General features: G+C 41.6%; 1 protein-coding gene across 5 annotated transcripts in view; it reads left to right on the top strand.

The window, feature by feature from the left end:
- The window catches only part of Slc38a9 (solute carrier family 38 member 9), a 76,309-nt gene that overhangs the window by 33,551 nt on the left and 18,694 nt on the right, over positions 1-24,064 (top strand). For all 5 annotated transcript variants that reach the window (XR_007833532.1, XM_051172305.1, XM_051172302.1 and 2 more), the window contains 5 exons: positions 256-349; positions 5,839-6,009; positions 9,222-9,281; positions 10,534-10,728; positions 13,328-13,435. Coding sequence is in view for 4 of the 5 variants with exons in the window: in XM_051172305.1 (XP_051028262.1) it covers positions 256-349; positions 5,839-6,009; positions 9,222-9,281; positions 10,534-10,728; positions 13,328-13,435 (628 nt within the window). In the remaining variant the exon portion in view is untranslated. The remainder of the gene's footprint in view (positions 1-255; positions 350-5,838; positions 6,010-9,221; positions 9,282-10,533; positions 10,729-13,327; positions 13,436-24,064) is intronic.

The following is a 24,064-nucleotide window of genomic DNA, read 5'->3' as shown; positions in this document are numbered from 1 at the left end:
GGGGCTGGGACGATGGCTCGGTGATGAATTGATTGTGCTTTCCTAGCGAGGCCCTGGGTTCAATCGTGAGTATTGTAGGAAATATGATCACTGTTTTAAGTTTTATTATTTACATAAAACTCTCTTTTAAAAAAGCAGGTGGTCCTCTTTATTTTTTCCTTGTCATGTTTTTATCAAAATTGTTTTGGGTAACTGTAATTGCATATGAAGTTATTTTTACACAATGAAAGGAATCCAATCTTTCATTTCATCAAGGCTGGATTTACTACTGGGCTGTGTGTCATCGTGTTGATGGGCCTTTTAACACTTTACTGCTGCTACAGAGTGGTGAAATCCCGGAGTATGATCTGTAAGTAAAGTTCCATTGTCACGTGAACTAATAGACTTCCTTCCTGAGACAGATCCTGCTGTGTACATTGTACATATGGGTCAGCTGTCTCCGTGTGTGTGTGTGTGTGTGTGTGTGTGTGTGTGTGTGTGTGTGTGCGCGCGCCCCATAGTGCACACATGGAGGTTAAGGACAGCTTGAAGGTGTCAGTTCTTCTACCCTGAGGTTCTCTGAGGTTGAACTCAGGTCCCCAGGTTGGCCGCAGCTCCCTGACCCGAGCCAGCTCACTGGTCCCAGCTGTCCACGTTTACAAACGCTTTATTGTAATTCGCAGCTTTCCGCTGACCCGTCTGCTAATGAGCTACTGGCTCCCTTTGAAATTCAGAGCTGGGTGGTCTCTGGAGAATACATTTATATCAGTGCTGACATCCTTATAAGGTAATAAAAGTGTCACTTACAAAATGGCTACATGTGGGTGTCAGAAGTCTGCTTGGCCAGGCTGGCCTGGAACTCACAGAGATCTGCCTGCCTCTGCCTTCCAAGTGCTGGGGTTAGAGGTTTAATCTCTTCGTTGTTTTTTTTTTTTTACTCTTGAACTGGGGTCTTGTTGGATCACTAGGGTTGGTTCCAATTTTATGAGCAGAAATAAGCTGTGCTCCAACTCACACCTTTAGTCACCCAAGCAGCTGGGACTATTGTATGATCCTATACAGAAACAACTTTTTTAGGTCACTTTTACATATTAAACTGAGCTGGAGAAATGGCGCAGAAGTTAAGAGCACTTGCTGTTCTTCCAAAGGTCCTGAGTTCAATTCCCAGCAACTACATGGTGGCTCCCAACCATCTAAATGTGACCTAGTACTCCCTTCTAGCCTGCAGTCGTTACATGCAGGAGAACATCGTATACATAATAAATAAATAAATCTTAAAACGAACAAACAAACAAAAACCTGAGTGTAGCAGTGCATGCCCAGAATCTCAGAATTTGGAAGTTAGAGACAGGAGATCCAGGGGTTCAGTGTTCTTCAGCACATCAGGAGTTCAAGGCCAGCCGAGGCTGTGTCAGAGGTGGTCTCAAAAAAAAAAGTGGGGTGTGTGTGTGTGTATGTGTGTGTGTGTGTGTGTGTGTGTGTGTGTGTGTTAGTGCGTGTTAGTGCAGGTAAGCTTTTAGGGCCTACACAGGCATCATCTGTTTTCCTTCAGTCTTATTAGCAAGTACAAACCAACCTCTGGTTGTTTCTGTCTTAACTAAGCAGCCCCTTTCTTCAGTTAAACCTGGTTTCAGGCAAGTTGAGGAGTGTTGTTGAAGATCTTGGGAGAAGTCTTGGTTAAAAGCCATTCAGGTTCCTGTTTGTTTAGGCTGAGATTGTTTAGCCTTTGGTTTCTGGCTGAAATGGGAAGAGCTCTTTATATAAATGCTTTACAGAGCAAGCAACGCCTGGGTTTCTTAAACTCTTGCGTTGAAAAGGATGAACTTTCATCAGTTCATTTTACAAAGTCAACACAACTCTAGTGCAGAGCCTGACAGGACAAAACAAGAAAGAGAAACAAATAGTTACAAAATATTATTTGATAGATTAGTGATGTCCAAAAATAGTACCCTTTGTTTAAAATAGGATGTGTTAAAAATGTGTTTATTCCGTGAGCTGAGAAAGATGCTTTGTTATTAAGAAACCGAACATAATTAACATTGTACATTAACAAAATAAAGGTAAAATCCATGGTTACATCAATTGACAACTGCCTCCAAAAGGCATTTGATGGGGTTCAGCATCCTTTACCTTAGTAAGGCTCTAAGGAAAACACCACTTAAAGTAAAGTCTCTCTATTCCTAAACCAGGACTAGCAGCACTCTACAGTGATAAAAGGTTTAAAGCTCTTTCCACTTAAGTGAAAAACAAACGTAGGGAATGCTCACAAGTGCTTATAGGTTTTCAAGATATAGTCAAGTGCAGACAAAAATTTTAAACTAATATAAAAACTAGAAAAGACTAATAATTACAGCAAAGATTATTAGAATGCTGACTAGTGCTATTAAAATATGAGAATCTGAAAGTTAACTGCATATGAAATCAAGAGCCAACAGCGAGAACTACAGCACAGAGAACATTAGTCCACTCACCACAGCAGGAAACTCCAAGGGACTTAGATAAAATACAGCAAGAAAACACACATTTCATGGGAGAAAACTACAAACGACCTAAACCCAAAGAACAAAATTTGCACAAGTAAGAAAAACATGCCGTGTGGTTTGGAAGATTCATCATTGTGAACCACACACACACACAAAGTATAAATTCAGTCCCATTTCAAACACAGCCAGGAAAATTAGGGGAAAAAAGGAAGTGGTATGGAAGAATCAGACCTACCAAGTTTTAAAATATACTATAAAGTCATAAGAAAGCAGAAAGCTACTATCATAGAAATAGGAAGAAAATAGAATGGAGGGACTGGAGAGATGGCTAAGTGGCTAAACCCTGTTCTTAGCTCCTACATGACATCTCACAACTGTCTGCACGTCTAGTTCTTAGGGATCAAATGCCCTTCTCTGGCCTGAGGCACCAGACGCTCACATGATGAACGGAGAAATTCAGATGAAACAGCCATACACATGGAACAACATTTTAATCTTTAGCCAGGCAGCAGTGGTGCGCACCTTTAGTCCCAGCACCTCAGGAGGCAGAGGCAGGTGGATCTCTATGAGTTAGAGGCCACCCTGGTCTCCAGAGTGAGTTCCAGGACAGCCAAGGCTGTTATACAGAGAAACCAAAACAACAACAACAAAAATCACTCTCTATAAAAATTAGACTGGAAAAGCTAACATAAATTTCAGGTTAATCATAGTTGATGTCTCTTAGACTTAGTATTAGTTGGGCGTGAAAAAAAAAATCCTTATACAGACACCTTATACAAAATATATTCCAGAGGCATTCAGACTGAAATGTGAAAAAAGAAAGCCATAAATATGTTAGAAGAAGCCAGGCAGTGGCAGCTCACACCTTTAATCCCAGCACTCATGAGGCAGAGGTTCGAAGCCAGCCTGGTCTACAGAGTGATTTTCAGGACAGCCAAGGCTATACAAAGAAACCCTGTCTCAAAAAATAAACAAAAAGACACACAACAACAAAAAAGATATTAGAAGAATATGTAGGAGGTTGTGCATATAAACTAGCAACTGAGATTTTCTTGATCAATACAATTAGTGTTAAAAAAAATAAAAAAAAACAACTTTAAGAGAAATATATCACAAAATGACTGGTTATTACCAGAAATTATCCTGGCAAGGTAGAGGACATTTTTGGAAGAGCCACATGCCTCCAAGGTGGAGTCCCGGCTTCACACTCAGAGTCACCTATAGAGAAAACAAATTCAGGAACGTCATGTATAAAGTTACAGGGAAACTCTGCACCCAAACACTAATGCTGTGACTGCCGACCAAGGAGATGGCGCTCATCCCTCACTGGTGAAGAACTCTCTCTGCTGTGACTATAAGGAAGCTTCTTGTCTGTATTCTTCAAAGCCCAGTCTTAATTGGACATTTATAGGCTGAAATGCTTTTCCTTTCTCCTTGCTAGTTTATTTTTATTCTAGACACCCCAACATCTGTAAGAATGCCATTAGAGTGGAACCAGAAGAATCCACACATTGGACAAGATTGGTCCTACTTATACATAATACACATAGACAGTCACATCATATACTACTATTCTCCCCACCCCCACTCCCAGGAAACAAGATCAATAACAGAAAGTGACTAAAATTTAATGGCAGTTAAAATAATCTTGTGTTATACATATCTGTATTCTTTTTTCTCTCTCTCTCTAAGACAGGGTTTCTCTGGGTATCCTTGGCTGTCCTGGACTCTCTTTGTGGACCAGGCTGACCTCGAACTCACAGAGATCCGCCTGCCTCTGCCTCCCGAGTGCTGGGATTAAAGGGATGCGCCACCACTCTCAGCTCCTATCTGTATTCTTATTCCTTACAGAAATATTGAAACAAAGAAATTACTGTAACAATAACCCAACCATAGAAAAGCAAATATTTTATGTTCTTTCTTAAACAAATATCTTTTTAATATAAATTCTTATCATTTAGTGTGTTTTATTAAAATTGTGTCCCCTATTTTATTTTTTAAGCAAAAGGGGTGCAGTCACCATTCTTATGATTGATTGTTTATTTTTACTGATCAGTTGAATGACTGTGCGTTGTGCACTGTTGCTTTATCGCATTTGATTAATGATTGTTTACTGTTGCACATTTATGTCCTCCTATGTTGTTTCCAAGTAATGCCTCTCTAAAAATAATCATATTTTGTGTATTCTTATGAACTGCTTTCTTTAACTTTTGACCCCTCAGGGGGGTGGGGGGGGATTGTGAGCTGGAGGTGCTGCTCAGTGGGAGAGCGCATGTGCATATGCCAAGCTATATGGGCTCAATCCCCAGCTCAAAAAACAAAGACACAAAGAGCAAAACAGAAAAGACAATTGCTAAATTTAAACTTATTTCTGAAAGCCATACTACTCCCAGTGCTACAAGCTGCTTTGAAGCTTGCCCGTATTTTGTGTTCCCAGTTCTGTTTGTTTTGTTTTCTTATGCTTGCAAAGTGGCATGATTCTCTTTAATTGTATTGTTGGTTTGTATTCTTTTCCAGGTATCCCTGAGTCCCTCAGTGCTTTTATAATCCTAAGCACTGTATATGAGATTGCAGCTAGTTTTCTATCTATAATTTCTTGTGGCTTTCTTTCTCACTCAGTATTTCCATGGCCTTTGTAATAACTTCTGTAGAGTTCTTTTATACCTTTAGTTTGTTAATCTTTTCTTGTTGTTTGTCGTGCTGTGTTGATGATCTTCGGGCTATCCACAAACCCGCTGCCTACCCCGGGCTGGCCTTGAGTGTGCACAGCTCCGCCTCAGCACCCTGAGGGCGGGAAGTACAGTGTGCATTCCCATACCTAGCTTTACTTCTAAATGCTTAGCCTAGGTATCTTAAATTTAAATTTGCTTGTAGCATAAAATAGGACTCAAGACAGCTTTTCCTTCGTGTTGTTAAATAGTGCTTAACTGTTAAGTGCTGTTTTAAATGAGATGACGGGATGGCTTATGCCTACAGGCCCAGAAATCTGGGAGGCTGACGCATGAGGATTGCTGTAAGTTTGGGTTAGCCTGGGCTCACACACACACACACACACACACACACACACACACACACACACACACAGCCAGTGTGTATTCTGTTCTTTACTGATTAGTCTTCCTACTCTCGGTTATCCATGCTCCAATTGGTTATAAAAAGTTATGATCATTTGTTTCTCAGATTATACTATTTCACTGATCACATTTCTGATTTATTTTATAATATTTTAATTGCTAGTTTTTCCATAATGGTCTTATTTGTTGGGAAAGTAGACATAATATTTTGCTAAATATTTTTAATTAATTGGGGGATACAAACTCTAAGCATGTCTTGTGAACAGTGCCTAGTCTTATTCTGTCCTCTCATTTTTATCCAGGTACATCAGACACAACCACCTGGGAATATCCAGATGTCTGCAAACATTATTTTGGCTCCTTTGGGCAATGGTCAAGTCTCCTTTTCTCCCTGGTGTCCCTCATTGGAGCAATGATAGTTTATTGGGTGCTTATGTCTAATTTTCTTTTTAATACTGGAAAGTTTATTTTTAGTAAGTATTGATATAGTCTTTAACACAGTTACTCTCAAGTGTCATTGTAATATTTTAGCTCTAGCCTTACATTTTTATATGTAACATATTTTAAATCTTGGATAATGTGCTTGATTCGGCTTTTCTATGCTTATGAGCTCAAATATCATATGTACAAACATTAAGTTTTACATAAATAATGGGTTTCATCCTAACATCTTCCATAATGCTTGCCTGTTCCCCTTCCACTCTTCCCGACCAGCCCCTTCCACTCCACCCCCCCCTGAGAGTTTCATTAGGGTTGCTCTCAGGAACATGGTGAAAGCTTGCTTACTGAAGTGCATGCCTATTAGCAATGTCGCACCACTGACAAAAACACCTCTCCCTCCCCGTCAGTGGTTTCCTGCACATCAGTTCTCATGAAGCAAGAGCCTTGCTCCTTCAGTGAAAGTGTGCTGACAAGCCCAGTCTTATGAACACAGTCACAACCACTGTGCGTTCAAGAGTACAAAAACATGTCATGCCAGAAGTCAACCTGCCATCTGCCTCGACTTCCTCATCTCCTAAGGGTTTTTTTGGTTCCTCTTCCAGGATGTTCCCTGAGCATGGAAAGGGTGTCACAGTCACCCCACTTATGGCTGGGCATTGAACAGTCATTTATTCTCAGTACTGTGCCCAGTTATGAGTCTCTGCAGTCACCACTGACCACTGAAAAAGAAGGTTCTCTGGCCAGAGTGGATGGCAGCGCTATTTCATGAGCATAAACAGTTATGTAGAAGGTGGTTTGGCAGGCACACCACGTCCATTCAGCAAACAACGGGAGTAGCTTCCACACCAGTGTGTATGACCTCCCAGCTATATTAACTTTTAATAAGTGACATTCTTTCAAAATCTCTAGTTAGTATGAAGTATTTCTTCAAAGTTTTAGTACCGTAACAGAAAATTTTATGAAACCTACTGGTATTTGTTATTGAAGAGTTTGATGTTTGAACAGTAATTGATTTTACTCTCTGAAACACTAGGAGCTAAAAGTAGAAAACAATAAAATAATGAATTGCAAATGATATATTATTTACATCTCACAGCGCTGTTCCCTGCTCAAATCAGTTCTAAGATCCTGACGAGGGTATTAAAAATGCATCCAAGGGGCTGGAGAGATGGGTCAGTGGTTAAGAGCACTGTCTGCTCTTCCAAAGGACCCGGGTTCAATTCCCAGCAACCACATGACAGCCTACACCTGTCTATAACTCCAGTACCTGGGGATCCAACACCCTCACACTAATGCACATAACATTAAATTAAATTAAAATTTAAAAAATACATCCAAGTACTTTTTATAATATTTTAAGTTGGATGGAAGATGTTCATCTTTGAACTTTTTTGGCATGTATTTGTATTGTGTACAGATGTGTGTTCATATGACAAGGCACACATGTGGAAGGCAGAGGAGAAGTTGTGGAAACAGGTTATCCCTTCCACCACTTGCGTTCCAGGGATCAAACTCTGATTATACACTAGCCACATGTCCACCGTTGTGCAGTAAACATCTTAATACCATTCACTTTAATGTGGTTCTATTCAGGGTTCTTTTTTTCAATCTTTCTTTCAAATTAGTATTTTTAAGTTTAGTCTTTTTTTTTTTCATTAATATTCATAAGTCTTTTATATTCATTTTAGAATCAACCAACTTGTCAAATTCTAAAACAACATAATTAGATTTTGATTGAAATTGCATTGAATATTTTATTCAACATATAATTAATATCATTAGGCTATTGATTTATGATTAATAAGAATTCCACTAGATTTATAATTCTAGGACGAACTCTGCTAGGATACTGGGGTTTCCTATCCATGATCATAGTTTTCTAAATTTTTCTTGGTAAAAGTCTCACATACTTTAGAAATATTTTTTCCTTGATGCCTTAATTTGGTTTCGTAAATGTACTTTCAATCTATTATTATACAATGCATACTTTTGTTATAAAAATTGAAACATGTATAAAATAAACAACAAAGAATCCACACATTCCTCTCAGTTAGCTTTGACAGCTGCCAACATTCTACTGTTCTAGAATAGTCTGTCAGAGGGGTTGCTAACTCTCTCACTTTTTAAAAAAATTATTGCCCTTTGAGAACATTTTATTCCAATTGACCTTCCAATGAAATTTTAATATTACAGATAAACCTTTTATAAACTGTATCTCTACACTGTTTTGGTTTTGTTTGTTTGTTCATTTGTTTGTTTGGGTTTTTTTGGGGGGGGCTGGGTTTTTTTTTCAAGAAGGGTTTCTCTGTGTAACAGCTCTGGCTGTCCTGGAACTCACTGTGTAGACCAGCCTGGCCTCCCAAGTACTGGGATTAAAGGTGTGCGCCACCACCACCCGGCTCTACACTGTTTTTTAAAAGTAAGTTTTTCTTCCCTTCAGGAATGAATTTTTCTCCTTGCTAATAATACCACATCCATTGAGAAATCATGAGCCATGATGCCCCTCACTATTCTATTCAAATATTATTATATCTGTAGTGTTTAGTGTTCTCTCTCCCTCTCCCCCTCTCTCTCTCTCTCCCTCTTCTCTCTCTCCTCTCTCTTTGTATAAAGCATGACCTTGTCTCAAAACAAGCAACAGTAGACCCACCATGCTGCTTACCCATCCTCACGGTCACTATGGGATGGCGTGAGTGCGCGGACATCAGCACTCTCCTTTACCCCTTGGTGCATCCTTCAGTCTCACTCATCAGTTCTTACAAGCGTGATAATTACTATGCAGCCTCAGCTTTCTAAAAGTGTGTTCTGCATCTTACGAAAACTTTAAGTGATTTTCCAAACAACCTTAACCACGTGTGGTTGTCGGTTTCCCTTTTGGCATACTTGAGGACTTTATATAAAATATAGCTGTACTTCAATAAATTAATGTAAGTATAGGGAAAATTTTAACTACCATTAATTCAGTCTTATGAATGGGTCTTATATTTTTGAATATTATGTAATTTTTATGTACAATTATTATGTAAAAAATTTCCATATAGGACTATGAAGCAAACAATATTTCTTTCCTGTAGGCAAAGAAGACTAAAAGTGAAACTATGTAACTACAAAATAGTTTGGGGTCACTGTACTCAATAATATTATGTATAGTAAATAACCACTTTTATAAACAAAAAACGAGATGGTGATGGGATTTGATGTGGTTCATTCATTGTTTAACTGTATGTTTATTTTTAACTTTTAGATTTTATTCATCACATTAATGACACAGACACTATACTAAGAACCAATAATAGCAACCCTGGTATGTAGTTTGGAATTCAGTTTGTTTCCTTGTCCCTGATCCTGCCCCCAAAAGGATTTTAAAATAGAACCCCTGACCCTATTTTAGGTAAATGGTTGGGGGGAAAAATGTTCTTATGTTACTAAGTGGTTGTTAAAATATTGCCGGTATGTTCTAGAATAGATTTTAGTGTTTGAGTGTGATTCGGTGATAGAGCACCTGCCTGGCATGTGGGAAGCACTGAGTTTGATTTTCAGCATCATAAAAGAATAAAGATTAAAAACAGCGTTAAAATAAGGCTGAAGTAAGTTGGCTCTGGGGACAACAAACCCAGCAGCCTGAGGTCGACCCCACAGATCCACATGGGCGAGTCGGGAACTCTTCCTTCAGGCTGACCTGTGGCCTCCCTTTGCTCACTGTCGCACAGTAACTAAGGGAGAAATAAATGAACAAATGCTGAGCGAGAAGATAGGAAGGGGCGAAGAGAAGAACAGCGCATGCTCAGACTTCCCAGTTCTTCGCGCATGCTCAGACTTCCCAGTTCTCAAGTGTCATCCAAACGCTCAGGCTTCTGTGAGTGGGGTGAAGGGCAGAGTGATTTCAGATTCCTAAGATCCAAATTCTTCGGTTTTTCACTAGTGACCGGGGATCTCTGCTTCTGATTCTCTAACGCATAGATGTTGTTGTTGTTGTTGTTAAAAAGAGGCTCAATAAAAAGGAACTTTCCACCAAGCCTGATGACCAGAGTTCAGTCTCACGACCTTTATGGTGGAAGAAGCAAACTGACTCTGCCATGTTGTCCTCCAACCTCTGCACGTGTGCTGCACCCTGCACACACACAAACAATAAATCTAGGACAGTTTTAAGATAAAAGGGCCTGTTATTGGGCCTTTGTATGATAATAATGCAGCAATCACTCTGCATGATATTTCCTGTATTACTGAGACACCATAAGCCCAATGTTTTCTGTCCAGCAATGGGGCCAAGGAGCATTTAGTGGGATCTTTCTCTTGTTCCTAATACAAGGACGCGGTACCACAAAACCTTTTAACATTCCCTTGCCTTTCGCTATTTATATTTCGGTATAAGATTTCTAAAGTAAGTTGGCTCTGAGGGCAACAAATCCAGCAGCCTGAGTTCGACCCCACAGGCTGCTTTCCTAGAAGGGCAACTGCACTCACACTAACAGCGAGGCAGGTGCCGGGCCCCAGGCACAGTGATTGTCCACCTTATGTGGCGTCATCTCTAACGTGGCACTTACTTTCCTTTGCAGTGATTTGTCCAAGCGCTGGGAGTGGTGGCCATCCTGACAACAGCTCCATGACTTTCTACAACAATGACACAGAAGTCCAGCACTTTGAGCAGTGGTGGGATAAGTCGAAGACGGTGCCCTTCTACCTCATAGCGCTCCTCCTGCCCCTGCTCAACTTCAAATCGCCTTCATTTTTTTCTAAATTTAATATTCTGGGTAAGACGCTGCTTCATGGAACTTCAGCAGTGGAGTGGGGGAGAGACTTATCCTCCCTCCGGGATGTTCATATCTGTTCATCTGATACTGTGGTTTCGTTGCTGTTTGCTTTTCTCTGTGTTTTGGCACAGAGAAGTGGACATGGCCATTTCAGGTTCCCACTGCCTTTTCAGGAGGATTGGCTCTCTTGATATGAACTACTAGGTTTCCCAACTAACTTTATTTCCTGTGAGAATACAGTTAGAGGAGATAGACTAAAGTCTGAGGAAACATCAAAATGGCAGTTAAAGGAACCCTCAGTTTTATAGGATGAAAACACTGGAACTTGCTAAAGAAAGAGGGTTTTTTTTGTTTTGTTTTGTTTTGTTTTTTCCAGTGTTCCACTTAGGAGTATAACATAGCCAGACATGACACTAATCTAGCACTTAGGAGATAGAGGCAGACAGAGCTGGAGTTCAAGGTCATCCTCAGCTACAGAGAGAAGCAAGGTGGGTGGACAGGTATTACACAGAATTGTCATCTAAATTTAAACATAGGGGTCACTCCTGTAGCCAGGTTTTTCCCTTCGTCATCCGTTCATTCATCCATTCATGTGGTCTTGGGGGATCAAACCTAATGCTTTAAAAACAAGCAAAAAAGACAACAGGGCTTTATGCCTGCTGGGCAACATGCTCTACTGCTGAGCTCCACTCCAGCCCTAGCTTGGCTGCCCAGCTTTAATTCTACTTTTTGCTGTTCCTCAGTTTTGATTTCTTAGAGCAGTTTCCTTCCTTAAAGGGATAGAGAAAAAAAAAAGTGTCTGTTTCACAGAAATCTCCAAAGGGATATTTTGACCCTATTTAAGTTGACAAAAAGAGATCCAGTGACAGCTCAGATCCCATTAACTGAGGAAATGGAGATTCAAATTATAAAGACTTCTTAGGCTCAGTCTCTAGGATTTTACCTCCAGCCTAACACTCTCCCAGCAGGCAGCTAGTTGTGTACAGTCCTCAGACTACACATCATATCAGGGAACTAGGAGGTACAAAACCAAAATGTAGCTGGGTCCCCAGAGATGGAACGACAGACCTTTCTGACTGTCCCCCTTGGAGCAGGTGCTGGAAGCCTCTCTGACTGTCCCCCTCGGAGCAGGTGCTGGAAGCCTCTCTGACTGTCCCCCTCGGAGCAGGTGCTGGAAGCCTCTCTGACTGTCCCCCTCGGAGCAGGGTGCAGGAAGCCTCTCTGACTGTCCCCCTCGGGGCAGGGTACTGGAAGCCTCTCTGACTGTCCCCCTCGGAGCAGGTGCTGGAAGCCTCTCTGACTGTCCCCCTCGGAGCAGGGTGCAGGAAGTCTCTCTGACTGTCCCTCTCGGAGCAGGGTGCAGGAAGCCTCTCAGACTGTCCCTCTCGGAGCAGGGTGCAGGAAGCCTCTCTGACAGACCCCCGGGTACTGGAAGCCAGAATGCACACGAGAGCAAGCTGTCACACAAGCTCGGCCTCCGGTCCTCAGCTCTCTGAGTCAGCTCCTCTCTGAGCCCATAGTCCAGCTTATAGAGGTCATTGTGGTTTCCTGACTCGCTGCCGACTTCCCAGTGGCACGGGTCTCTCACAAGCATGTGAGCTTACAGAGCGACCCTGTCATCCTGAGCCTTTCACCAGACTTCTTAAAGACACTCTACTGTTGTCTCCTCCTTGGCCATTTCCCTTCCTCTTAACAGCCGTAACTTGCTCACGGCAGGAGCCTCTCAGGGCCTTCTGAGGGAGGTAGGTCTCATGTCAGGTAATGATTGGATCTGCTTTCCCAGGAGGAAGAGCCTGGAGTCGGAGCTGCAGCTCTTGCCTGCTGTGTACCAACAAGGCTCTGAACTTGATTCCCAGTGCTGCAGAAAACTTTTTTTTTTAATTAAAAGATAGAAATCTTCTCATTTCTACACTACTAAAAATTCTGTGTGGCAGAGCCTCGTGTAGCTACAAGCTCAGATGTTTGCTGTTTTTCCTTCTTTACTTTCTTATCATGTCAGATTAACTCAGCAGACTTTTCAAGTGTGTTGGGTGTCTCTTAGCACCAAACCAAAATAAACTGGATTCACTTTTTTTCTCCTCTTGTACAACTGATAATTTTGTGATGAATTCTGCTTGTTGCTGCCACTGAATCCCCAAGTTAACTTAAACGGTTCCCTTCAGTGGCTGACCCATGACGCTCTTCATCTTGGGGTCCCCTGAGGCTCACTACCTAATTTTTTGTTTTATTTTATGATAACTCACAAGGCTAATTTTTATTCTTTAGACTCTAGCTGTTTGTTTTCCAATAAGATTCATTGATGATAATTTCTCCAGTTCTGATTTTTAAAGTACTCTGGGGACTGGAGAGATGGCTCTGGCTAAGAGTGCTGGCTGCCCTCCCAGAGGTCCTGAGTTCAGTTCCCAGCACCCACATGGCGGCTCATAACTGTCTACAGCTGTTGTCCCATGGGGCCCGATGTCCTTTTCTGATGTGCAGATGTACATACAGACAGACACCCACAAGCATAAACAAATACATCTTTAAAAACATAAAATTAAGTTGTCTGTAATACACACAAAGATGACAGATGGTTTCTGGGTTTGTTCTGTCCTTACAGGCACAGTGTCCGTCCTGTATTTGATCTTCCTTGTTACCTTGAAGGCTATCCGCTTAGGGTTCCACCTGGAATTCCACTGGTTTATGCCAACAGAATTTTTCGTACCAGGTGAGTTTGTGAAAATGAGAAATTACTAAATGTTACTAAACAGTAACTAATTACTAATTAGTAACTAGTTTACTAATTACTAAACAGTAATGTGCTCTTTAAGGTAACTACTATAAAATGTTAAACAGGTAATACAAGCTTGCACCTGCCAGTTTCAGCACTTGAGAAGCCGCGACAGAGGATTGCCTTGAGTTCTGGGCCAGCGTAGGCCATAGAGGGAATGAGAGACTGGCCCAGAAAAACAAAAATAAATAGATAAAACAAAACAGAACTACAGTTGGAATTTATGGCAGCTAGGGATAACCAGGACTCTGCTTTCAACTTCACATTTGAAGTCCATTTAATTTATAATGCACTTGAAAAATCAAAAACTTATTCTATAGACAATTCTCAGGAACATAAAGTCAGAATGCCAGAGGCTTAGAATATCGTGCTGCATGTCAATAATACTGCTCATAAAAACCGTTGTTCCTAGTGGGCACGGTGGCATATGCTTTTAACCACAGTGCTCAGGAGGCGGGGGAAAGTGGGATTGCTATGAATTTGAGGCTGCCTGGTCTACATAGTGAGTTCTAGGCTAGCCAGGGCTACATAGTGAGACCTTGTCTCCAAAGAGAAAAAGAAAAAACATTATTCCCACTATGGGTTTTTTCTGTTTGTAATTTTATTGTTTGTGTGTGTGTGTGTGTGTGTGTGTGTGTGTGTGTGTGTGTTAAGATTATGATTATTAAATGGATTTTACACCTGCCCCATTTCTCCTCTTGATTATAATATGGCAATTTATTTCACCCAAACTTAAAATATATAAGACATGCTAGGGAGGTGGTCTTTAATCCCAGCAGAGGTAGGTGGATCGTTGTGAGTTCGTGGCCAGCCTGGTCTACAAAGCAAGTCCAAGACAGCCAAGGCTAACACAGAGAGACCCTGTCTCGAAAAACAAAACAAAACAACAACAAATATATATATACACATATATATACACATACACATACATACACACACACACATACATACACACACACACATATACAAACACATATATATAATATGACATTAAAAAATCACCAGTAATACAATGAGTAAATAAATGAATTATACTCAGTGAGAATACAGATAAAAAATGAAAATGATTGGGTGATGGTGGTGGCACATGCCTTCAGTCCCAGCACTGGGCGGGCAGGAGCAGCTGGATCTCTGTGAGTTCCAGGACAGCCAGAGTTACATAACAGAAAGATCCTGTCTCAAAAAATACTGAAGGGGAGTGGGGCAGTATTGAATTCTTCCACTGATTAACATTAATGGCCAAGATATTGTTTTTTAATATTATGTCTATGGTTACTTATTAAGTGACAGTGAGGAAAGTGTCTATTAATGATAATACACTGAAAATGGATAGCTAGTGGAGCTACAAAGAAGACAGCAATTAAGAGTATTTGTTGCTCCTGTCAGATTTGGTTTCCAGCACCTGCAGTGGCAGTCAGCAGCCAGCACCTGTAACTCCAGCTTCAAGGGAGCCATGTTCTGTACTCACATCTGCATAGTCACACAGACGTGATTACATCTAATTAAACATAAAAATAAATATATTTCTGAAAATGTATAACCAGGGAAAGGATAAGTAGTTACCTGGGAAACACAAGAAATTTCTCAGTAGATTGTGGGTCATTTGTTTCTCATTGTCCAATTTTACATAGTATGAATGGTAAATAATGAAGATTAAACAAGGTATATTTTCATAGTTAGGATTCCTAAAATTACTAAGCTGTAATTAAAGACAGAAGAATGAAATTTACTTATTTATTTATTTACTTACTTATTTATTTGCTTATTTATTTATTTATTTATATACATGCCACAACATGTGTGTGGACATCACAGGACACCTTTTGGGAATGATTTTCTCCAACCTCTGAGTTACTGAGTGTCTTACTTAGGGTTCCTATTGCTGCAACAAAACACCATGACCAAAAAACAAGTTAGAGAGGAAATGGTTTATTCAGCTTACACTTCCACATTGCTGTTCATCATCAAAGGAAATCAGGACAGGAACTCAAGCAGAGCAGGAACCTGCAGGCAGGAGCTGATGCAGAGGCCATGGAGGGTGCTGCTTACTGGCCTGCTCCCCATGGCTTGCTCAGCTGCTTTCTTATAGAATCCAGGACCACAGCCCAGAGATGGCCCCACCCACAGCAGGCTGTGCCCTCCCCCATTGATCACTAATTAAGAAAATGCCTTACAGGTAGATCTTTTGGAGGCATTTTCTCAACTGAGGCTACTTCCTCCCTGATAACTCTAGCTTGTGTCAAGTTGATGGAAAAACAGCCAGTGTACTGGGTGTGGGACTCAGGTTGTCAGTTTTAGCACCAAGTGCTCTTACCTGGAGCATCTCGCTTGCCCTGTACTCTTATTTTTAACCCTTTATATTTCAGTAAGTCCATCCTCAGCCTTGCTCTCAGGTAGTATTTGGGGGTGGGGTTAAAGCTCTACTCAAGCATTTAGTCTACTTTCTTCCCTACTCAGAGACTTTTACCTTCTAACTAGTGCCATGCAGTCAACTAGCTCTATATAGTGTCTGTATGGTATCCCATCCCATTCGGTGTCTCCAGCGCAGACCCTCCATGAAGCTCATTCTCATGTGCCCAGCTCTTGCCTTCTCTCTCTCTCTCTCTCTCCCTCCCTTCCTCTCTCCTCTCCTCCCCTCCGCTCCCCTCCCCTCTCCTCTCCTCTCTTCTCTTCTCCTCTCCCCTTCAATGTCTGTGGATATGTCAAGCTCAAACTGACAAAAACCAAATATGTATTTGTTTGTTTGAGTGTCTATCCCTATCCACCAACCTGCTTGCCTTGTTCTTCTCCCAGCCTCCTCCATCTTAAGACAGAAGCTTCCATTTCCTGGCTGCTCAAACACTGTACAGTCTTTGACTGTTCCCCATCCACTCCCAATCCATCTGCAGAGTGTGTCTGTTTTATTTCTAAGAACAGTTGATAATCTTAGCATTTCCACCTAATAGAACTATGCCGAGCTATTAATTTCTTGCCTGGATTATAGTAGTGCCCTCCTAACTGATTTTGTCTTCTCCACCCTGAACTATTCTACCCCCAGCAGCTGGAGTAATACTTATAAAACAACCCAAGCCAGCCATGGTGGTGCATGCCTTACAGCCAGGCTGAACTACACAGTAAGCCTTGTCTTAATGCAGAACCAACAAAACACAGACTTCCTTAATGATTTCCCATCTCTTTAAGAACAACACCAAGTCTTTATCATAGCCCTTGGATCCAGTCTGCTGTGACTCTATTCTTCCTGACTTAATTGCCTACTCCGTTCCCTCACTCCAACCACACTGGCTTCCTCGCTCTTGTATGAAAATGTCCAGCACATTCCTAGCTCAGAATTTGGCATGCGCTGGTCCTGTGCATGAATGCCCTGCTTTCTCAGATCTCTGACTACCTACCAACCCCCAGTCGCCTCGGGACTTTTCTTTAAAGCTCTTGTCAGTACTAAACCACGTATGCACATACCTGTGGTCTCTGTTAATAATTCCTGACTTAAATGAGTCTTGATCTTGGGGGGGCCCAACTTATTCTAATCCATTTGGTTACTGAGTTTCACAAAGCAGCAAAAGTTAGAGTAAAAGGAATTTATCCAGAAATGTTTCTAAATGTTTTAGATTCTTGAATTCAGATACCAAATATTCATTTTCTGCTTACATGTCTGTCTTCTTTAACTGGGATATTATTTTTGTTTTTTAAACTTTTGTATTACTGCTATATCCCCAAATCCTATAATATTTCCTGGAACTCACCGAGTGCTAATAAGAAATAAGTGTTGAAGTTCAGTGAGCTGATCCAGCAGATAAAGGTGCCTGCTGCCATGCCTGCCGCCACCCCCAGTTCAGTCTCCAAGACACACAGTCCCTTGGGGACCAGCTCCCTCAGACTCATGCACACACTTAAACAGAAAGTAAAATAAAGATGTAAAGAAATAATTATTGAATAAGTAAATGTGTTTATTTTACTTCCTCCTAAATCCCATTAAAATATAGTAAAGACACACAGGATACAAGAAGCCTGGGAACCCGTCCCAGATGAAGGGAGAACGGGATGGCCCAAGTGGGAAGCCAGGGCAAACTGCAAGAGGTAGACAGATGCCCTGAGGGGGACTTTTTTAAAGAAAAATAGTACAAAAAATTTTTGGTGTACTATATAGATTGAGAGGGGAGAGTTTATAACTTTTTTTTTTTTTGTTTATAACTCTTGAATAAAATTTGAGGAGGAACTAGTATTAACTAGATAATTAAGGAACTAAAAAAGAAAAAGTTATTTATTTTCTCCAAAAAAACAGGTCATTGAAGAGGGTTTTTATATAAAAGGGAATTAATCACAATACATCCCATATCCCACGGCTTACAACCAATTAAGACAATGCTTGCTTAGCACGTCTGATGCCCATGTAGATTATAAGCACCAACCGTCACATGTGGCTTCTGCTGTGCCGAGGATGGAATCTTGTTCCTCCTTCATGTCTGGCGCATGAGCACTTTAGTGACTGGGCCACGTCCCCAGTGTTGTTTAACATTTAACATTTTTTGCTCCATTGGATTTTCCCTCCAGGATTGGAGGCAGACATGTAGCCTAGGCTGGCCTAATGCACTGTGTACCCTGAGCTGAGCCTTCAATCCTACGTCTCCTGCATTTAACTTAGCGGTGTCAAGATCACAGGTCTATGCCACCATGCCAGGCTAACAATCAGTACACTGAAAACTGCAACTAAGGTGACATTTCTGAGCTAGGATAGAGGCTCATACCTGTAATTCCAGCACCCAGGAGGTTGCACCAGAGGTATTGTGTTAGGTAGAGGTTAGCCTGGGCTACAGAGTAAGCCCCATCTCAACAAATAAATAAATAAATAAATCTTTGAAACTGAGTTCGGAGACTTTAGACACTAGTGTTCTCTCTCTCTCTCTCTCTCTCTCTCTCTCTCTCTCTCTCTCTCTGTCCCTCTCTCTCTGTCCCTCTCTTTCTCTGTCTCTGTATCTCTGTCTCTGTCTCTCTGTCTCTGTCTCTGTCTTTCCCCCCCCCCTCTCTCTCTCTGTCTGTCTCTGTGTGTGTGTGTGTGTGCATGCGCGCGCCACACCTTGGCATAACAGGTATCTTTCTCAATCAACACGCAGTCTTTTTTGAGGCAAGGTCTCAAATGAACCAGGCCTTTGTGAGTTTGCTTGACTAGTGAGGCTGTCCACGGAGCCCTGCGGATCCTCCTGCCTGCACTTCCCCAGGGCTAGCATGCTGCTGCTGTTCGGTTCGGTTTTGTTTCGTCAAGCATGTTGCTGGGGATCTGAACGGAAGCCTTCAGGATTACATGGACGGTGCTCTGCGGACTGAGATTCCTTGACCCAAGCCCAGCCTGCTATTTCCATTGCTTCTTTTCCAATATAAATTTTTTCCTACTCGTGCATTTTGAAGAGTTTTGTTGACAGCAGACTATATTTTAACCCCACTTTAATGCCTAATAGTATCTCTAAATAAAATAGGCTGTCCAGCTACTTTTAGGTCTATTTCCTACCCTTTGTTTTTTGTTTAGGAGCTTTAATACTGAAGCAGAGTATTCACATGTGAAAATTTGTATATTTAATTTTCACCAACTGTATCTATCACCTAGCCAGCATCCAGATCATACCCCCAGAGATGGGGTCTCCTCATCCTCCCACAGTCACAGCCTCCCTGTAGGATTGATACCCACAGACTGATTTGCTTTTTAACATCATGTAAGTGGAACATACAATATATATTCTTTGGGGTCTGGCTTTTTCAGATGCGTTACAGTGTGAGATCCGTCCGTGCAGGTGCTGTATGTAGGTCACCGTCACTGTCACTGCAGTGCATATCTGCCACAGTCTGTTTTGTCTTGTGCCACTTAGGAGGATTTGAGGGTTGCTGAGCAGCTTTGCCCAGCGCTAGTGCGCACTCAGTTCTCCTGACCTTGTTTGTGACGGTCACTGCTCCAGGTCCAGCGTTTGTCTTGCCTTCCTTCTGACGCATCTGTATTTGTTACCTTGTGGGTCTTAATTTGCATTTTCCTGGTAGCTAATAAGAGTAGCACCTCTGTCTGTCTGGTTGGTTGCGCAAGGTTTCTCCGTGCAGCCCAGGTAGCCCCGAACTCCTGACCGCCCTCTCGCCTCAGCCTCTTGCCTGCTGGAACTGCGGGCGCGTGGCGACCTGCCTGCAAGGTGGCACTTCCCGTCTGCCTCTAGACGTGTGCACCTGCTCTTTGGTAAAGTGCTTCTCAGAGCAGTTTTCTATTTTTCATGTTTTAACTTATATTTCTTTATATGTTCTGGATATGAGTACTTTGTCAGACAGACAGACAGACAGATATTGAAATTAACTTCTCCCTATCTTCTTCACTTCCTAGTGTTTAAAGTCAGTCTGCGGCCCTTGCCCATGGCGGGCAAGCAGCACGATCTCCATCCTCCCACTCACTTGCATCCTTTTGATACACATTTTCCAAATAAAAGATTAAATGATTTAAAGATGATTAGAGGTTTAGGCCTTCTTTAAATTCTTTGTGAACTTGTCTTTTTTAATTATGATATAATAATCATAGCTTGAATATTATAGTCTTTGAAAGGCATATTTGGCATATTTCTCCATAATATGTGTGTGTGTGTCTATAACTGCATTATTCATAATCATAAAAGTGAAAGCCACCGATATGTCCCTGGTGAGTATACAAAGTAGGATCATCTTTCCCTATGGTGGAATATTACTCAGGACTAGAAAGGAACAAAGTACTGTAATTCTGTATATACTAAAAATAATTTAAATTTACACTTTACATCAGTAAAACATATGTGAATTATATTTTAATAACACTGAAAATGGGCTGGAGAGATGGCTCAGAGGTTAAGAGCACTGGCTGCTCTTCCAAAGGTCCCGAGTTCAATTCCCAGCACCCACATGGTGGCTCACAAGCACCTGTAATGAGATCCGGTGCCTTCTTGTGGTGGACAGGATACTGTATAAATAATAAAAAAAATCTTTAAAAAAAATAACACTGAAAAATCTTAGTTTTTAAAAAATTGCTCAAAAAAGTATTTGTGTCAGTTAGTTGTAAAAGCCTTAACTTGAAAAGGACCAGGTTTACAAGGCATCATAGACAAAGGCTGATTTCTGTGAGACCAGTCAAAATAAAATTCATAGATCTCAACTCTGAAATAGTTTTAAGTAGAATTTTGATCATGTCCTTCAGTTCTGAAAAAAGTATTCCTGCTACATGTCACACAGTGTTACATTACAACTGACCCACTGCCCTCTGGGAGATGCCAGTTGATCAAGAGGACAATCATAATAAAAAGAGACACACAGGGGACACTGGAGAACAAAGGGACTGTATATACAGGAGGAGGCAGAAAAGGGATCTCAGAGGAATCTGCTAAGAACCAAAAGGAGACCTCTAAATGAGAAATTGGAGAATTCTTAGGGATGTGCCAGGCACAGTTAAGGCCTGAAGTAGCATGACTCATCCAGGAAATTGTGAGAATTTCAATGGCCTGAGTGAAAGAATGCTTGTTGAGAAAATGGTAGGAAGTAGACTGAAAAGCCTTCTTTTGAAAGCTAAATATAACTCTAAAGGCCAGTTATGACCTCCTCCTCCTCCTCCTCCTCCTCCTCCTCCTCTTCCTCTTCCTCCTCCTCCCACACTTGAAGATAGGCTTTTGTGTCCTCAGAAGACGATCGGGGAGAAGGAAGAATAGTCCTATAGTTCTCTGCTTGAAAATAGAATTTATAATGAAGCAGTCATGATTCAGTGCCACCCAAAAAAAAGATGAGGTCAGGGGTGCTCTGCCTCCCTTTAGTCACTCTCACTCAACAGTGGGACCCTGTCGGGACCTTTGGGGCTGGGCTATCCCTGTTCATCCAGTGCTCGCCTAGGGTGCAAGAGACCTTGGAGTTGATCCTCAGCGCCACATAAAACTAAATACGGTGACATACACAGACACCTCTACTCCCGGAGAGGTAGGTACGGGAGGATCATGTAGTTCAGGGTCATTCTGAAATACATAGAGGGCTTAAGGCCAGCCTGGGCTACATGAGATCCCATTTCTAAGCAAAAAAGGTCTAACATAGACACATCGCAGATGATAGCTGAAAGCTTCATAGTAAGTGGCCCGGGCCTCGAATCCCTTCCCACAGCCCGGTTTCTCAGACCACTTCCAGTACCAAGAGGGATCAGTCTCGGTTCTCCTGTAAGCAAGCACCAAGATGGAGTCAGAGAACAGGAGGTGCAGTGGAGCAGCACGTCTGAAAAGACGGGAGGAATTAGGAGCAGGGCCAAGCACAGCTGAGATATGTAGGAAGGGAGGGAAGGGAAGGAAGTGGATTGGACAGAAGTAAGTTCAGAAAGTCCTGGCCATCCCACTGACCCTAATGCAAATGCCGCCTCTAGAAAAACCTAAGGCTACACAAATGTTCCCAAACCCTAACACACTGCAGCACTTAGCTGTCCAGTCGGAGCATGACTAGTCCAGGAACAGGGCAGCAGACACTCAAGGACAGTGGCCAGAAGCCATCAGCTAGCAGCCTCCTTGCTTAGGCTCTCACGTAAAGGGAGGTCTGAGTGTTGTACTTCCATGTCAGTGTGCCCGAGTACATGAATATACATTTGTCTTGTAGAAACTAAAGTACTCATAGGCCAAGTGGATGTCTATTTTGCTAATGTGGATGGGATGGTTTGTTTTCTTACAGCTGGTAACCAGTTACGGCATGTATATAAGGGAGATGTTGATGGGACAGGGCAGCCTTTTGAGACAGGCGCTCCCTCTAGCCCAAGCCAATCTGGACTGTACCAAATAGCGAGGCTGACCCCAGACTTAGCCTATCAAGTGCTTAGATTACAGGCATGAACTGCTATGACTGGTGGGTTTTTCTTTCTTTACTTAGTTACAGAGTCTGTCAGTTAATTTTCTGTTAAAAATATCAGCAAGTAATTTCATCTGCACATGACTTTGTCATCATTTTCAAAAACAGGGCTTTTGTAATCGTGTGTGTAATGCTATTATTAACTAGAAGTGATCTCAGTTTATTAAGAGGTATTTTTAAAAGATTACTTTAAAATTTTTTTAAAGCTACAAAGAAAGAATTTGCCTAAGAAATATATGATGAATTGCATCCACAGATAAAAAATATAGACGAAAGCTGACAGACAGGTAACATGACAGAATAAGCCAGGCATGGTACCTCATGCCTGTGGCCTGCACATTGAACTCAGGAGGCTGGGACAGTAAGAAAAAAACAAGCAAAATAAGAAAAGAAGCAAAACAGTCAATGTTTAGTGGCCTAAACATTTTGTTTAGAGCTGGTGATTGATTCTTAGTGGATCTCACGTTCTGTCCTAACACGGTGGAGCAGAGTCAGTGGCCCTTTCTACAGCTCTGCTCTGTACATCAAGCTGGCTCTGAGGTAGGTTGTTCTCTGCTTTGCCACATGTTTTGCCTAACTCTGTCAGTATAGCCAAGTGAATTGTAGTGTCCCTCCATATTAACTAATTTCACTTATTCATTACTTGCCTCCAAACTGTGTTTATACAGTGTTATTTTTAGGAGCTGAAGAGATGGCTCAGAGGTTAAGAACACTGTCTGCTCTTCCAGAGGTCCTGAGTTCAATTCCCAGCAACCACATGGTGGCTCCTCACAACCATCTATAATGTGATCTGATACCCTCTTCCAGCCTGCAGGTGTACATGCAGGCAGAGCACAGTGTGTGTGTGTGTGTGTGTGTGTGTGTGTGTGTGTGTGTGTATATAATAATTTTTATTTTATTATTATTTTTTGTTTTTGTTTTTTGAGACAGGGTTTCTCTGTGTAGCCTTGACTATCCTGGACTCACTTTGTAGACCAGGCTGCCTCGAACTCACATGTATCCACCTGCCTTTGCCTCCCTAGTGCTGGGATTAAAGGGGTATACCACCACCACCCAGCAAGAATGTTATTTTTAAATAGCCACATTTATTATAGAAAATTTAAGTGGTTAATTTAAAATAAATCTGAGAAACCAGAGATAATCAATGTAGTTCTGTCAACATTTTTTCTTTCTTTTCTTGAGTACATAGTCTATAGCTGTTTATGTGCATTTAAAAAAAAACAACAACAACAACAGCAAAGCCAGGTGGTGGTGGTGCATGCTTTTAATCCCAGCACTTGGGAGGCAGAGGCAGGTGGATCTCTGTGAGTTGGAGGCCAGCCTGGTCTACAAATGAGTCCAGGACAGCCAAGGCTACACAGAGAAACCCTGTCTCGAAAAACTGAAACCAGCCAAACAAACAAAACATCAAAATCATTCTTGACATATGCCTGACTCATAAATATTTGTCCTTTTATTAAATCTCAACAGCATAATTTTTAAATACTGCAAAACCGTGTCTTAGTGTCTTAGTTTATCCAGGATTTCCCCCCTTCGAGACAAGATTTTTCTATGTTATCTTGGCTATCCTGGACTCACTTTGTAGACCAGGCTAGCCTCGAACTCAGTGATCTGTCTGCCTCTGCCTCCCAAGTGCTGCAATTAAAGGCGTGTGCCACCACCACCTGGCTTTGCTGTTGTTTTTTTAAAAATGCACATGTGCTTTACATT

Source organism: Acomys russatus, chromosome 30 (genome assembly GCF_903995435.1).
Source record: "Acomys russatus chromosome 30, mAcoRus1.1, whole genome shotgun sequence".
Taxonomy (NCBI): Eukaryota; Metazoa; Chordata; class Mammalia; order Rodentia; family Muridae; genus Acomys; species Acomys russatus.
Note: the sequence above shows the minus strand (reverse complement) of the source record. Positions and strands in the feature narration are given on the sequence as shown.